Below are 16,388 nucleotides of genomic sequence, written 5' to 3' on the forward strand. Positions count from 1 at the left end.
TAATGGCAGATGCTGTTTTGAAGCAAGTTAACTAGGAAACAATGTGATTGTGGTAACGCCGAGAATAAACCCCCGGTTTCCCTTGGATAGGAGACTGGGTGGCCCCCAGAACAGGTCTGGACGCTGTGGAGAACAAAGTCTCTTTGCCCCTCGCGGGGATCAAACTCCAATCCTTCGCCCTTCCAGTTCGTCGCGATATAAACGTATGTTTGTTCTCACCAGTTTTTACAAAATGGCGACATGTTTCGACACTGTATTGCCATCTTGAGGCCTTTAACAGACAGTTGGTGGATTTATTAAGTGGAATTACACGTTACATAAACCCTCTTATTCTGTTAAATGATTGCGCTAGTTTTGGATGTTTGAGAGCCAGAAATGGCTGAAGCATGTAGCCCATTATGTAAACTCTTGTGAGAAGACATGTGGTGTGCCTGTACGTTCACGACATTTAATTTGTCTGAGACGAGGCTGTACTGTACCGATGTGACCGGGAAGTGGGCTCGGTCCGCGTCGCGTCCTATGCCGAGACCTCCGCGTGAGGGCGCCCTACACGGACATCAGGCAGGAGGACACTCGAGTTGTAGGCATCGCCTGCGAGGTCGCCACCCACGGTAAATTTAGAAACAAAAAACAGTAGCTGAATTGTGGGCTATGACTGAGGTTTCATGGCTTTATTCAATGCCTCTACACAAATACCAAAATTTTACTTAAAATTAGGCAACGACCAATTCCATCCACATTGTTAGGTGAAGGTAAGGCGAAAATATGGCAGTGCTTAATTAGTTGACAACCGCGCCATGATAACATATGGAGAGTTCAGGTATAGTTCTCCATTCTTAACCTCATTACTCGATGGAGGTGAGTCATTAGCTTCACGCCCTGGCCGCTTTACCCTCGGCACCCATGCGATAGGAAACTTGGTAGGCCCCAGGGCCGTTCTGGACACTAAACAACAGATAAATTTGCCCCTATCCGGGAATCGAATCCCACATACTCGATCACCCTATCCGTAGCTCCCGTTCACATCCTTCACAATTCAGTTTCCATTCCGCGCTCGAAACAGCATAGCTCAACGTGAACACAGTAACCGTAGAACAAGGACGAGGTTTGCCAGTCTGATGATCTTTCTGAACAGGTTCCTGGTCCTTGCACCATTACCATAAATTGGCGGCAACGAAGTTGCCCAGACTTTCTTTCGTGTAGCCGTAGTCTGAGCAGTGGCTCATCTTGGTCAGCTCGACGTGGTGACGCCATCACTACTTTCTATTATCGCATTCCACGCGTCTAACGGAGGCTGTCCACTGTTCTGGTCGCGAGACCTGGCGAATATCTTGCTCTGAACACTGGCTGTCTCGTGATGGCTGTCCACTGTTCTGGTCGCGAGACCTGGCGAGTATCTTGCTCTGAACATTGGCTATCTCGTGGTGGCTGTCCAGTGTTCTGGTCGCGAGACCTGGCAAGTATCTTGCTCTAAACATTGGCTGTCTCGTGGTGGCTGTCCAGTGTTCTGGTCGCGAGACCTGGCGAGTATCTTGCTCTGAACATTGGCTATCTCATGGTGGCTGTCCAGTGTTCTGGTCCCGACACCTGGCGAGTATCTTGTTCTGAACACTGGCTGTCCCGCGGTGGCTGTCCAGTGTTCTGGTCCCGACACCTGGCGAGTATCTTGTTCTGAACACTGGCTGTCCCGCGGTGGCTGTCCAGTGTTCTGGTCCCGACACCTGGCGAGTATCTTGTTCTGAACACTGGCTGTCCCGCGGTGGCTGTCCAGTGTTCTGGTCCCGACACCTGGCGAGTATCTTGCTCTGAACACTGGCTGTCTGGCGGTGGCTGTCCAGTGTTCTGGTCGCAAGACCTGGCGTGTGTCGTTTGATTTGATTTTTTCAACAACGTCTCGGCATACACAGGTTGTGAGGTTCTCCTTGCGGTTTTAGATCGGATTGAGGTTCTCCGGGTTGTGACACCGTGTAGTCTTATAGGCGGATCCCGGCGTTTCGAAGGAACATGCTGCCCCCACTTTTAGGGTTGATGTAACGAACACAGTGTTCTCCTGTAAACCTTTCCATTCTTGACCCGGAGCGGGCTCCAGTTCCTTGGGTCTCAGTGACTACCTTCTCTGCTACCTGCCTCTTTACCCGAGCCAATTCCACACCGAAACTTCGGTGTCACCAACAAGACTACACGACTTCAACCCGAAACTCTATGTGCAGTTTACCAATTGTGAAATGGTATGGACGTAAGAGTGACTACCTAACTCTCCACGAAGTAGGGTCCTTCCTTAGAAGCTGACGATCGCTCAGCTAGTCACGAAGTTCCCCGCCTTTGCGGAGCCGTGTTCACAGGAACTGACTGGCGGTCCATGTCCTGAGTCAAGTAAATCCCCCCTCCGCTTTAAGATCTATTTTAATATTCTCCTGTCATGCACGCTTAGTCTTCCGAGCAGTCTCTTCCCTTGAGGCTTTCCGACCAAGGAGCAACAAAGAAGCAGAGAGGAAGGACGAGAAGTTGCAACTTTTGAGGGGGTTGGAGTCAGTGGCTACACTGTGGGGCGTCGAATGGTTGGATGAATGATGAATTGGAAAGGATTTTGAAGGGAGTGTTCGTGGCCTAATTGAGGGACTTTCTGCGTATTTTCATTAGAGACTGAGGAAAGCCACGAGCTGCCTCAGTCAGTATAGCCGATATCGCGGGTCAAGATTCGAATCGAGCATCTCCCGAATACAATTCCAGAGAGTTACCGCCACATTAACCCGCTCTGCGAGTAAAGTCCATTGCAGACATATAAGGGGTCGTTATGGTCCTTGCACATGGGAGGTAAAGCCTGTGGGAGCTTTCCTCTTTGCCTTCCAACGGAGGCACGACAGTGAGAGTCCTGGCCACGCGTATACATACATGAGTAAAGGAACTAGGATTGGATTCGTCTGGCTCAGGATAGGGCCCAGCTCTTGTGAACGCGGTAATGAACCTTACGTGTCCTATTTGAAGCGGATAATTTCTTGGATATCCGAAGTAAATGTCAGCATATCAGAGAGGGCTGTGCTTCTTGTTTCGGTGTGAAAGGCCACGCATTCTACATTTCTTGCTCTATTTTCACTCCATTTTGTCTAAACTGAACTACTGTTTCTGTGAGTTCAATATGAACACTCGTTTTCCAGGAGGAGCATCCATGCACTTTTTAATTTCGTCACTGGATGTACGAGAATTATCTGTTTCACGCTCCTGCCGCCTCTACTCTAAAGAGAAGAGGCTTCGATCCGAATCTTTATTTAAATATAATTTTTTTATTAAAATTAAATGCGTTTTTGGAAAACGATCGTATATCGAGAGTCGTTGAATAAATCACAGATTAGAAAGGGCACACGCGTGCACGAGTAAGGGCTACAATTGTTATTCTTTCAGAAGCACATGTTAATTTGTGTAACTGTTTAAAGGCTGAAATGCGTGTACACAGTTCGTAGCAGAGCAGTTCACATCTCACAAAATAGAACATTTCACAAACACAGCAGTTTCCTGGGAATGTAAAGTTTTTTAAAAAATTGTATAAAATTTCTTGATGCTAATTACAAATTTTTTGTATTGTCAATAATTAAAATTCGTAAACCATGCAGGCTCGTGTTCGTCCTCCCATCGTCCCTCTTGTATGGGGCAGATATTGTGCCACCTGGCTATCTTGATGTGGAGCTTCTTTATATCGTCCAGGGTTTGCTCGTGGCTGCTGTGCTGTTTTCACTGTTCACTGTTCACTGTAGTTACCTGTCTCAGCTTGTTACCCCTTTAGTTATTTTTTTCACTGGGTCAGAGTGACTGTATATTTTGCTTTACTGTACTTTCCGACATTATTCCATAAGGACTGCTTGCTCATAAACGTGGTAGTTGTCGATATGTCCAGGTCACTTGAGCTGCTTTCGCAGTTACTTCAGAAACAGCCATGTATTCACATTTCTGGTGTCCACTTATCGTCATTTGTTATTTTGTCAGGCGTACCTCAGGGGTCAGTCTTGAAGTCATTGCATTTTAATATTTTTATCAATGATTTGTGTGATGTAATTAATCACTTTGTCTTTTTTGCTTTGCTGATGACCTTAGAGCCGATTGAGATATCACGGTCCACGTTGATTGTGTACGTGACTGTTGTTCGGCTAGTTATATGAAGCTCAGCGTTGGTAAAAGCAGAGTTATGTCTTGCAAAATCACTCGTACCAGTGTACACTTGCAAAGCTTTGTACACGTATATTGCGACCCATTTACGGACTGAGTCACTGCCAGTCCTTATTGCTGCTAAGCCCCTTGAGGCTCACGACAGAGTTTTTTTTAACTGAACCCCTGCGATCATAGTCCTTACGTAACAACCTCTCTGACTAGAGGATGGGTTTGTCTCTTACGAACTGAATTTCTTCTTAATCATATATATATTTTTTATTTAACTCCAGTAATTATACAATCTATCCATTAAGTGTGGATAATAAATAAGTACATTTTGTGGTTAATTTACATATAGCAAAAGGAAAGAGAGTACTTGATGTGGTGAGCATATTCCAAGGAACATAATCATATATAAGAATCTAATTCGTACCCCAAAGGAAACACATTACGTCTCCGCTACAAAGCCCAACCGGTTAGTGCTGCTTAGGGAAAGAGTCGCTGTTTATTGTGAGGACCATACGGAACACATCAATACACTGTGTGGGCAGAATGCGGAGTTTTGTTACTTTAAAGCAGGTGGTACATATAGTAACCACCGGGCTTTAAAGGGTGTAGGATTTGAGTCTACGCACTGACTGTGAACTTAATTTTCATCAGAATGTTGAATGCACTTGGCGAACATGTCATTAAATTGCTAGAGTTTCCTTTTCCGCCGTAGACAGGCTTGCTGATGTTCTGTTCTGCTGTGGTCTGAACGATTACCGACCCCAGTAAACGTGAGCGCATACAAAGGCAATCTGCAGCCTTTTGCCACGACAGATTTTCTCAGAGTCTCCAGTATCACGGTAATTAGGACACCTCAGTTTACAGACGCTTCACCGCAGGGGTCCACACCTGCTTTCTTTCTAACAAATGTTTATTGTGGCGCTGAGTGTTGCATTCAAATATACAGCGAATTTCCTTTTGTGAGCTCGGACTGAGGAGCAAGAGTCAGACGCTCCTCCCATGAAGTCGGGCCGACCCACGCCTGCGCTGTCTAGAGCGTTGGGTCCCAATCCATGGGCCGCCATGCCGTAGTAGGTGCTTCCCAGTGTTAATTTATAATTTGACGTAAATGTTTTAATTTTGATGTGCAGTTCATCGCTAATTTTATTTCTTGATATATTATTAAGAAAACTCTGTTCAGACTTTATATTTAATTGTGTGATTTTTACATATGCTCAGCTGAAGGAAAAGTCAAGGCCCCATATTTCTAAATAATATTTCCTTTGGGAAATTTTCAAGGATAATCGATTTATCGTATTCCTGGCATAAAACCTCAAGAATAAACCTGTAAAAATAATCAGTGTAAGATAAACTCTTCATTCGTATTTTCACAGAATATTTCACCAATATGCGATGAAAATGGCGTGCTCACTGTCACGGACGCCATGATCCCTGGTGAGGTACTTCTGCGCACTCTCTACGCGCACGTTCACACTACACATTGTCCATGTATTTGCTTCGTGGTTACCGTCGTGAGGGAGTTAAACGTGCATACTGTTTGACACCAGAGGTTTATTTTGTACGCTTAAAATATTTATCCATTACGAATAAGCAGTACAATGAGCAAACAAGCAGATATTCCAGTTTTTAGAGCCGAAACCTGACAGTGGTCACTCATCTACCAATAATCAAGATGGAACTGAAGCTTCAACCTCGAACTAACACGAAAAAATGAAATAAAATCCAAGAAAACGCCTAAACGTAGGTACAGTTATGCTCATATAAAATGCGAGTTCTGTCTTCTGGGATATAACGCCGTTTAGTCCGTTTGAAAATCAACCATCGTTTCGGAGGAGCAAGTCTCTTCCGTTTTTTAGGGTCGGAGAGTAACAGAAGGAAGAAACCAGCGTGAAGCAGGGGACACAGGAACAGTAGGAACACGAGGCTCCGTGGAGGCCTAATTCCGCGCGCGACCGCCGGTACGTGTGGTTGGCGTGGTGATTAACTCGTAGGTTGCCGTTTTCCAAATAAAGCTGTGTGCCGGTTTCTGAGCGATGTGACATCACCTCCGCGCCTTGAAGGGTGCTGTGACCTTCCAAATGCACCTGGCCTAATGCCGCCATTTGGAATAAGGTGAAGGACTGTAATAGACTGTGAATCAGTGTGCTGTAATGTTCGCAGTATGCAGGCTGTACATATGTGTATGTAACCTTTTGCAACAGTATTTTATAAAGGTTTACAAATATACCCGTTCGGAACGCAAATGTGACTGGAGTGATTCGGGATAATGACGGCCTCGATTTCACGCATGGAAAGACCTTTCTCTAAATGACGCGTCATGTCTCGAGTAGCAAAGCGACTGTCAGCTTTTGCAAAAGTGGTGTGCCCCATGCTACGAATACAGCGGTAGGTGAGAAGGTGTGACGAGTGTTGGTTGGCTGTTTCAGGTCCCGCAAGCGGCGGCCCAGCTCCTCGCAGGAAGACTTCATGGACGAGTGCACGGCGGCTCTAGTGCTCATGAGTCTGTCCTGCAGCCCACATTCGCCCCACTTGAACGGTGAGTCCGTCGTCTGGTACCTCACTGTTAGATTGTGAGGCAGAATTCTTCAGCAGTGAAAATACTGAAGTCAAAGCATGGACCTTATCTGACAACCCTGACTGAATTTCTTCTAAATAATATATTATAATTCAGTTCGTACCGCACAGGAAACACATCACGTCTCCACCACAGAGCCCAGCCGGTTAATGCTGTCCACGGTCCAGCAAAGGGATGTAGAGCCATTGATAAATGATTGAATTACATGGGTTGTTTGCTGAAAGTTTTATCATAAAGTTATGTGTGCATCAGCTCATATTTTTCCTTTAAGTTGTACCTTACGAAATGTGTTTAATATTTTACAGATATTGTGATGTTATATTTGTGGAGTCATACGTTCCATTAGGAATTCGTTTTGTAAAAATATGCAGTTTGTATAAGTTTTTCATGTTATTGTCAATGCATTTTAATTGTGCGTGGTGTATAGAAGATTTCACTAGTTTCTTCTTCTAGTGAAATGCTACATTTGGAGCATAGCTCTGTATGGGGCTGAAACATGGACACTTAGGGCAGTAGATCAGAAACATCTGGAAAGTTTCGAAATGTGGTGTTGGAGAAGAATGGAGAAGATCAGTTGGACCGATTATGTGAGAAATGAAGAAGTGTTAATTAGAGTCAGTGAGCAGAGGAATATCCTACATGAAATAAGAAAACGGAAGGCTAATTGGATTGGTCATGTTTTACGCAGAAACTGCCTTCTAAAAGAAGCTATCGAAGGAAAGATAGATGGGCGGATAGAAGTGACAAGAAGACGAGGAAGAAGACGTAAGAAGATGCTGGATGACCTTGGGGACAGAAGAGGATACTGTCATTTGAAGGAGAAAGCTCTAGATCGCATTAAGTGGAGGAATTGTTTTGAAAGAGACTGTGGACCTGTCGTCTTGACAGATTACTGATGATGATGATGATGATGATGTATAGAAGATACGCGGATGAGAGAACACATACACGTATAACGTATACTTTGCTCATTTTGTGTAGCGAGCATCGTGTTGCCCGAATACGCGCCAAATTTTATCGAAGTTGCTCGCACGCAGGAAAAGGTTATGCAGGTTGGGTACTACAGAGTGTTACGTAATCATTACAGAGTTGATAGATTTTATTTTCAACGTACAACTGGAACCACGCGGGCTTTTACTCCCGTCAGGTTGCCTACTTGATGTATGACGCAGCCTCAGAGATGTTTTACACAGACTGTAGTCGCGCCCAAGTCCCTTAGAGACGGTTCGACCCAGGGATGACAAAGTGTGCTCTCTCTTCATCGCTACTAGTGGTTCAGAATCCCTGTAAGACCCAACTGACAGGCGCAGTTTAAATGCCAAAAGGAGACCAGATCTGCCTATATGAAGAAGTGCATATGGCGTGTACGAGTATATATAAAGAAGACGTTTCACGGTTGATTATTTATGTATACTATTAATGGGATATGATGTTAAACGTCGTCCTCGACGTACCAGTCGATAACATGTGGAATGCCGGTGAGACCAAGGGATAGCTTACGTAACGAACTATGATGCTTCCCGCGGAACTCTCAGCGAGTGTCACACTGAACTGTCCTATTCCTCAGCTGACACGAAAAGCCTTCAGGTCTCCTGTAGTTCAGAATTAACTCTGAAACAGAGAGTTGTGCAGACATTCTGTAGAAACTTCGACAGTGGACAGCACGGCTGGAACGCGGATATACTAGCGGGATTCGAACACATGGTCCGAGTGTTGGAGGGTGCCTCGGGCCGCGTGGCCACTGTAGCCGGTTGCTATCGAATACACTAGGATCGTAATTATGCTGCATGACATTAGGATAACACAGTGCGCCGTTAGGGCGATGCTCAAGCACGTTCTCGAGGGCACGCTGTTAGCACCCACATCATTACAGCATTAGCATTCCGGTTGAGATTTCAGCGCAGCCACTGTCAACACGCTGCCTATGCAAGGTCCCTTTATTTAGCGTAAGGCCTTTTAAGGTTCCGGATCCTTACGAAACACATGTTCAAGGTCCAGTTACAATCACGCAATTCTTCATTACGAAACTGAACTGACAGCGGTTGTCAGTTCGAGTGAAAGTTACCGCTGCCCGTTCTGAGTTGACGGTGAAGGTGGTTAGCTTCATAATTCGCAGTTTCTGGTAAGGCAACAAGAACTGCAACAAGAAAAAAAAAGGCCCAAATTTCGTAACTTGTTTTTTTCACGCTTCCAGTGTCAGGCCAGGTAAAAAACAAACCTGTCCCTGTTTACCTATACGGACTTCACTATAAGTTTCGTTTAGACATATTTCAATCAACGTAAATACTTGTAGTCCCATGGTTACCCCAAACTCTCCGAGAATATTTTACAAGACGTACTGTCTCATTGTACTCCCAGTAATTTCATCTATGTATGGACTTAACCTTGAGAGAATATTGGATAAAATTTTGTATGAAGTTCATAGCAGTGATATCCCCCGATAATTACTACAGTCAGTTTTATCACCTTTCTTGTGAACTGGTACAATAATAGACTCATTTCACTTATCAGACAATTCTTCCTTATTTCGAATAAAATTAATTAGCTTATGGATCATTCACTCATGTAGCTGAACTCTTCTTAAGAAGCCGCCAATTGTGCGACTACTCAAGAACTTGCCAGCATTTTATGGAACCCGAAGGTTCATTACTATGTTCACAGGAGCTCTCCACTGGTCCCTAACCGGAGCCATATCAATCCAATCAACCCCATCCCATCTAAGATCCATTTTAATATTGTCCACCCACCCACCCACGTCTTGGTCTTCCTAGTGGTCTCTTTCCTTCTGGCTTTCCAACCAATAGCCTATATGCATTCCTCTTCTCCCCAATTCGTGCTATATGCCCTTCCCAACTCATCCTCCTTGACTTGATCATTCTAATTGTACTTGGAGAAGAGTGCAAGTTATGAAGCTCCTCATTATGCTGTTTTCTCCAACCTCCTGTCGTTTCATCTCTCTTCGGTCCAAATATTCTCCTCAACACCCTGTTCTCAAACACCCTCAGTCTGTGTTCCTCCCTTAATGTCAGAGACCAAGTTTCACACGCAATCAGAATCACAAATAAAATTACAGTTTTGTAAATTCTAATTTTTATGTTTTTGGACAGCAGACGAGAATACAAAAGGTTCTGGACTGAACGGTAGCAAGCATTACCCGAGTTCAGTCTCCTCTTAATTTCCTCCTCAATCAAATTTGGTTTCTTATTGTCATTCCCGAATATCTGAACTGTGCCACATTTTCAAAACATCTGTTACCTGTCTTTATATTATGAGTTTGTCCTGCATTTTCTCTGTGTTTAGTTCTAGACCAACCTCTTTACTTGGTGTCAATTAAAGTTTGTGTGTTTTTCTTTATGGTATCTACATTATCACCCAGTAGATTCACATCATCAGAATAGATCAACAGATGATGTGCCCCATTTAATTTGCTTTCCAACCGGTTTCTTTGACCTTTCTAATGGCATGTTCTGAAACAAATTTGAAAAGGAGTGGCGATAAAGCATCTTGTTTTAGACCATTCCGGATAAGAAAATTATCAGACAAATGTTTACCTAAACGGACTTTACTGTACGTTTCGTAAACACATTTTAATCAACCTAACTACGAGCAGTTCCATGGGTACCCCAAACTGTATGATAATTTGTACAGTACTTCCCTCATAACTGAATCATAGGCTTTCTTGAAGTCTACAAATAGCTGATGTACTGTCTCATTGTACTCCCATTTTTTTCTCTAATATCTGTCGAATGCAAGAGATCTGATTAGTAATTGATCTGTTACGTCGAAGCCAACACTCATGATCCCCAATAATTTCATCAGCTTCTGCATCTTAGGACGTTTTGCAGTAGCAATTTCAACCTCAAAAAGACCTGGGATCAGGTTCTAATGGCTCAGCAGTATATTTCTATCTGCCTAACATCACTGACCCTATGTAAATATGTATTTAGTAACCAAGAAAAGTAGTTCTTCCATCTGTTCGAAATATTGTGGGAATCTGTAAACAGATCAGCATTCTCATCCTTCACTGATTTCTTTCTGTGTAGCTAACCCCTCTTAAAGTCATTTATTATTCTGTACAGGTCTGTAATGTTCTTGTTCTTACTGTTCATTGCAAGCTCATCAATTTTGTCTTTCAGATATTCCCTCTTTTTATTCCCGAAATGCCTGCTGGTTTCACGTTTTTTATTGGTCAGATTATCCCAGTTTATTTCGCTTGGATCCTGTAACCGCTGCAATTTGGCTTTTTTTCTTTGGTCTAATAATTGTGAGCATCCTTCATCGAACCATGGCTTATGCTTCTTCAGTTCATAATAACCTAGACTCTCTTTGACAGACATTTTTATATTCTCTCTAATAATTTCCCGAGTCCTATTAATATCCACTTCAGTGTAGAAGTTTTCCAAGGCCGCGAACCTATTTGAGATTTCAACACGATACTGCTCTTTACCCTCTGCCTCGTTTAATTCTTTGAGATTGAACCTCTCCATATGAACTCTGTGCCAGACTAATCGACAGCAAAATTTAGCAAGTGATGTCTGAATACGGGAAACGGCTGCTGACTGGTGGACGCGATAGGTTAGTGGATTGCAGATACATTTCCAATTGTCTCCAAACGGACCCATGAATCGTGCATGCCAAGTGGTCAGGCAAGTCTGTTATGACTCAGATCGAGGCTCTAAGTAAATGTTGCTTTTGGGGAGTGGTTTTTATGGGCCCAGCTCTCATTCGGTTTGCTTGTTGTATCTGGTGACTACAGGACAGACACTTGTAGTCACTGGTTTCAAGTTGCACAGCCCTCGTCTGAAATGCTGAAATCTGTTCCAATCCTGGTTGAGGTACGTACTGTGAACGCAGACTATTTGGGGGTAAATCTCGCATGTCACTAAAATGAACGTGTGATCCGAAACTGGCCCTGCGGCCGCTTTCCATGTGTCATGTCATCCAGAAGAGGACAATAATGTTCTCTTCTTTGGTCTCAGCGCACGTTGTAGCCTTACAGCTGATCAAAATTTCTAGCGTAGACCGGAAGTAAGTAGTATTAATATACCTTTCAAAGATATGGAGAAATATTTTTATGTCCACAACTCCGCGGAAACCTCCAGCGTAAAGCCAGCGGAGAAATTTAGTTAGCTGTTGGGGTGAGGGAAATGCCCGTATTTCTTACGCCACAGTGGAGCAGAAATTCGCAACGCAGGAAAGAAAATGCATCATATAATTTAACGTTCAAAAGGAGAGACATTACGAAGGAGCGCATGTGAATAGATCGCATGGATATAAAACGTAAAACATGTGATACTCGAACGTGGAAAAAACATTTATTTTTCGACATATCATCCACCAACATTGATACACTTGTCCCATCTCTTTACCAAAGCGTCGAACCCCGCAGCAGAGAGGTATTTTTACTGTTTTCTCAGCCACTTCCTCACCTTTTCGGCCATCATTACGACTTTCGAACGTCCTTGAGAGACTATCTCGACCCACTTGTGAACCGTTTTACGCAATAAACATTTGTCACCGTAAACAGGAGACATTTCTTTATTAATTTCCTTTGCATTGAGTCCTTTTGCCCCCCCCCCTAAAAATACACAATAGAACTCTGTTCTTCGGTAGTATATGCCTACTACTGAAACCAGCCTCTGAACATACGCGTGCGCGTCTGCTGCCTAGACCGTCATGAAGCTGCACTGTTCTGCTACGTAGTGATACACATAGAGAGCCTATTACGTCCTTTACAACTGTCTTACTTGCATTTGTGGCCTATTTACTGACTTTCACTCGTAGTATTCTCAAAACTGAGAAGGCAGAATCGTGGATTTAATATATGTTTTAAAAATACGAAAAGCTGCTATGCAGCAAGTGGGCTAAGAAACTCAGTTAAGAACAGAATAGACCACAAATCTAATTCACATTTCAAAAGAGGTGACTTTCTAGCCTTAAGGTGATCAGACAATCCCGCACAACCAAATTTATTTGACCTAGCAAAGGAATGGAAACGCAACGCACTGTCGGCAGTCAGCACTGGACGGCGGGGGTTGAGGTGCCGTGTCGTTGGCCGTCAGGGCCGCTTCTGTGTTCATCCTCACGCGTCGAATCTGCGTTCATTTGTTCGCTGACCTGTAACACGCCTGTCGTTACCCGGTTAGAAAGTAATTTGTCGTGCTTTTCCTCAGTTTACGTAGGTGAATATCGAGGGCCCGTACCACCCACATGGCTTGCAGTTCCTTTGTTGCGTATAAGTCGTGACGTCAGTTGTGTAGGAAAGAGGTCATATTGCGGCCCTAATTCTGCACAGCTTTGGGTGCAGAGAGTTTGCGGCGTGAAGAATGCACACGGGTGGTGGATCAAATGGGAACTCGTTAATTCTATTGTGATTTTACTCAGTCACGGATACACAGCCTTCATGCCGTAAGGATCTGGAGGTAGAACCATTAGGAACAGAGGCTGCGGTATGTGGAATGCAGGTGGTACGTAAACTGTTCCGCTGGGAGCTTTTAATTAAAAAGAAAACGTTACTGTGGACTAGGAATTGAAGAGACTCTGTTTGAACTGTGGAATCAAATTCAGGCTCTTATTCATGTAACATTCATTTGAATGGTAATATGGCACATAATAAGGAATACCATAATCATACATCTTTTTATGGGACTGGATACTGTTTTGGACTAAGAAACATCCAGTCCCAGTGTTGGAATTCAGTATTTTTCTCTTCGCGGCTTACAGGCTCACTTTCCACTGAGTATGGGGAGCATATTTAAGGGGGGCAAGAACGGCCAGAGTGTGAAGCTCACTCTTCAATTGCATATGGTCCCGAGGTCGTGAATCAAGGAAGTATTGCCTCCACGTCCCGATATGGGTGGATGGTTATGAATTGTCATTATTGTAGTAGGATTCTGTGGGAAGCACCTGGCTTGAGCTGGCCCCGGAACCCTGAGATAAAGCGTAAAGCAGGTTCTGCGGACGAGATTCAAACCCGATGCCTCCTGAATACAAACGAGCCGCGTTACTTCCAACCAGAATTGAGTGCGTCTTGTGTAGTTGGAACCCGACATCGCAGAGCTGCTCACACCGCGGCTCAAACGGAACTGCATCGTTAATATGTTCCAGGATACTGATGTCAGAATCACGTGACATAAATTGGTGCACCGTAAACAGGTGTCGGCAGTTACTATTAGAGATTGAGTGGTGAAAGAAAGGTAAAGCTATCTCTGTAATAGGCCGTGGAGGCCCATAAGGTTGTGAGACGTCGAGGCTCACACATTTTCTCTAGACAGTCGGCTCACAGATGGTAAGGTTGTCAGCCTCACGCACCGGCCGCCCTTTACCCCGAGGAAGAGTCCTGGCACTCATTTCTGTTAGAGGCTGAGTAAACCCCTGGACCATAGTGCGGCTGAAAGGATTAAGTCAATTGAAAATCCAGTGGCGTCAAAGGCAATCGAACCCGAAACCTTCCGACTTGTAGCATAGTGCCTCAACCGGTTGCGCTACCGCGATCGGGTCGGTACATTTCAGAAGCAAACTGAAAACCCCATCAGCCAGTGCATCTCCTTCCTGGGCACAGCAACCCAACGTCTCGCGCGAACTGCTTATGTGAGGTACGGGTGTCTCTGCGAGGCTGTATTCTAGCAACTTGTGTGGACAATCTCGGCCATCTTCGGGCTGCATTATACCGTCTGTATTGGTCAACACTGGGTTAGCCTAATTTCTAAACTTGCGTATAAAATTATAGAGTTAAAAGTACAATGATAGGAACCGTGATAACTCAGTCGGTATAACTACGGGGTTCGAGTCCCTGCAAGGGGAAGAGGTTTTTCTCTTGTCCACAGCGTCCATACCGGCTCCAGGGCCCACCCAGTGATTACCGGGCGTTCTTTCCACGGGAGTAAAGCGACAAGGACGTGAAGCCGACTGCTGACCTGTATCTAGTGCGATGGTCAAGAGTAATTTGATCTATACCTCTACTCCCCCATACGTCTTGTTGGCATAGCTTTACCAGCATTACTGCTTGTGGACATACACACGCGTATTGTGGCATGTAGATCCGTTGCTGAGCAGATACCTCGAAACGGATGACGAGTACAGCCTTGGCTGTGCAATAGGCCGATAAACAAATGGCCGTTTCTGAGCAACGTCTCGGTAAACACATTCACGCGGAAACGATATCCGGACAATCGCTCCGCAACCGCCCTTAACAGCAATCGAAAAGTTGTTGTAGGCTGTGTTTTCTGTTAGGCCCGCCTCAAGGCTCTATAGCGAGGACCCAAGTTAAGATCCGTTACCCGGAAAGGACTTCTTCTTCTTCTTCTTCTTCTTCTTCTGTTCCTGTTGTTCCCACTTGGAGCATAGGGCATCCGTGAAACGCTTTCTTTCATTTCAGTTTCTTAATTTTAGACATTCAGTAGGACTCCTTAGACGGAAGATCAGCCCGTCGCAAGGCCGCTGCCTAACGCAAACAGATTAAATGCAGACATCCATGCCTTGAGTGGGATTTCGAACCCACGATCTCAGTGTTCGAGCGAGCGAAGACATTTCATGCCTTAGAACCCGCGGCCGCTGTGATCTGCACTAGGAAACGACTAGTGAACGAAAGCTGAGAAGACTTACCGTGTAGACATCTGTGAAGTATGGGAATCAGCGGTAGTGGTAAAGTTGTTTGTAGTTTTGACCTGTAAATGGTCAGTAAATCTATTGACCAATCCAAACCCCGCTTGTAGTCACTCCTAAATATGTGACAGTATTAATGAAATGAAGACCAGTGCAGTGTACAATAATTTTAATTGCATTACAGTCTTATCGTTGAGGTTTCCCCGGCGGTGACTATGAAGAAAGCAGTTTTCTGGGATGTGGCGCCGTGTAGAAATTGTTAACCGATGTTTCGGAGGAACGTATAGCTTCCATCTTCAGGGTAGAAGACAAGAAATCCCCGAACGAACCAGCAGAGCAGGTGCAACAGTCTGACGATGGCCGATAGTGTCAGAAAATGTTGGTCAAACAGAGGTACGCATACCAGAGCCACTCAGAACTGTAAACTGTGTGAGGTTTGAGGCCCTCACGGCTGTCAAGAGTTCTGTCTTCTAGACGTGACACCGTGACTCCTTTTAGGTGTTCACTGATGTGTTCGACAAACGTACTGTCTCCATCTTCATGGTTGAAAAATAAACCACGTGCTGCTGATTTCTTCCTTGGTCGTCCTACTCTTTGACGCTGGAGATGTAGTAGACAGTACATTCCTCCGAAACGTCAGTAAACTTTTACCAGACTGTACGGCTTCATGTCCCATAAAAAAGTACCTCGTCATGCCGTGGCATGCAGAAAGCTATATCTGGTTCTTCTGTGTGACTGATCGACGACGTTTCGGGGAGCTCTGACGAAGTTCTGTCTCGTCGCAAAACCGTCAGGCCGAGCCTTGCATCGAGAGAGGCCGTCAGTGTCGGAGCGTTGCGTTGTGGTCGCTGATAGCCGGTCGGTGGGTGCCACACTGTCCCAGGAACATACTGTTTACTTGAAGATGGGGACAGCGTGTTCCTCTGAAACGTTGACACCCATCTGCCAGACTACACGGTGTCATAACCCAGAACACCACAATATATCTTTATCGCCCTGAAAATCACGGTTTCCATATCTGCTTTACCTGCAGCTGAAGTTGGCCTTTTGTGGGCAGGTT

The 16,388-nt window shown here is 44.7% G+C and overlaps 1 protein-coding gene across 3 annotated transcripts in view; it reads left to right on the forward strand.

Moving 5' to 3' along the window:
* Nucleotides 1-16,388, forward strand: part of LOC111864072 (zinc finger protein 704) — a 201,267-nt gene that overhangs the window by 93,758 nt on the left and 91,121 nt on the right. For all 3 annotated transcript variants that reach the window (XM_033751314.1, XM_033751313.1, XM_033751315.1), the window contains one exon: nucleotides 6,576-6,685. In XM_033751314.1, the coding sequence (XP_033607205.1) occupies nucleotides 6,576-6,685 (110 nt within the window). The remainder of the gene's footprint in view (nucleotides 1-6,575; nucleotides 6,686-16,388) is intronic.

This window comes from Cryptotermes secundus, unplaced genomic scaffold (assembly GCF_002891405.2).
Source record: "Cryptotermes secundus unplaced genomic scaffold, Csec_1.0 scaffold669, whole genome shotgun sequence".
NCBI classification, from domain to species: Eukaryota; Metazoa; Arthropoda; class Insecta; order Blattodea; family Kalotermitidae; genus Cryptotermes; species Cryptotermes secundus.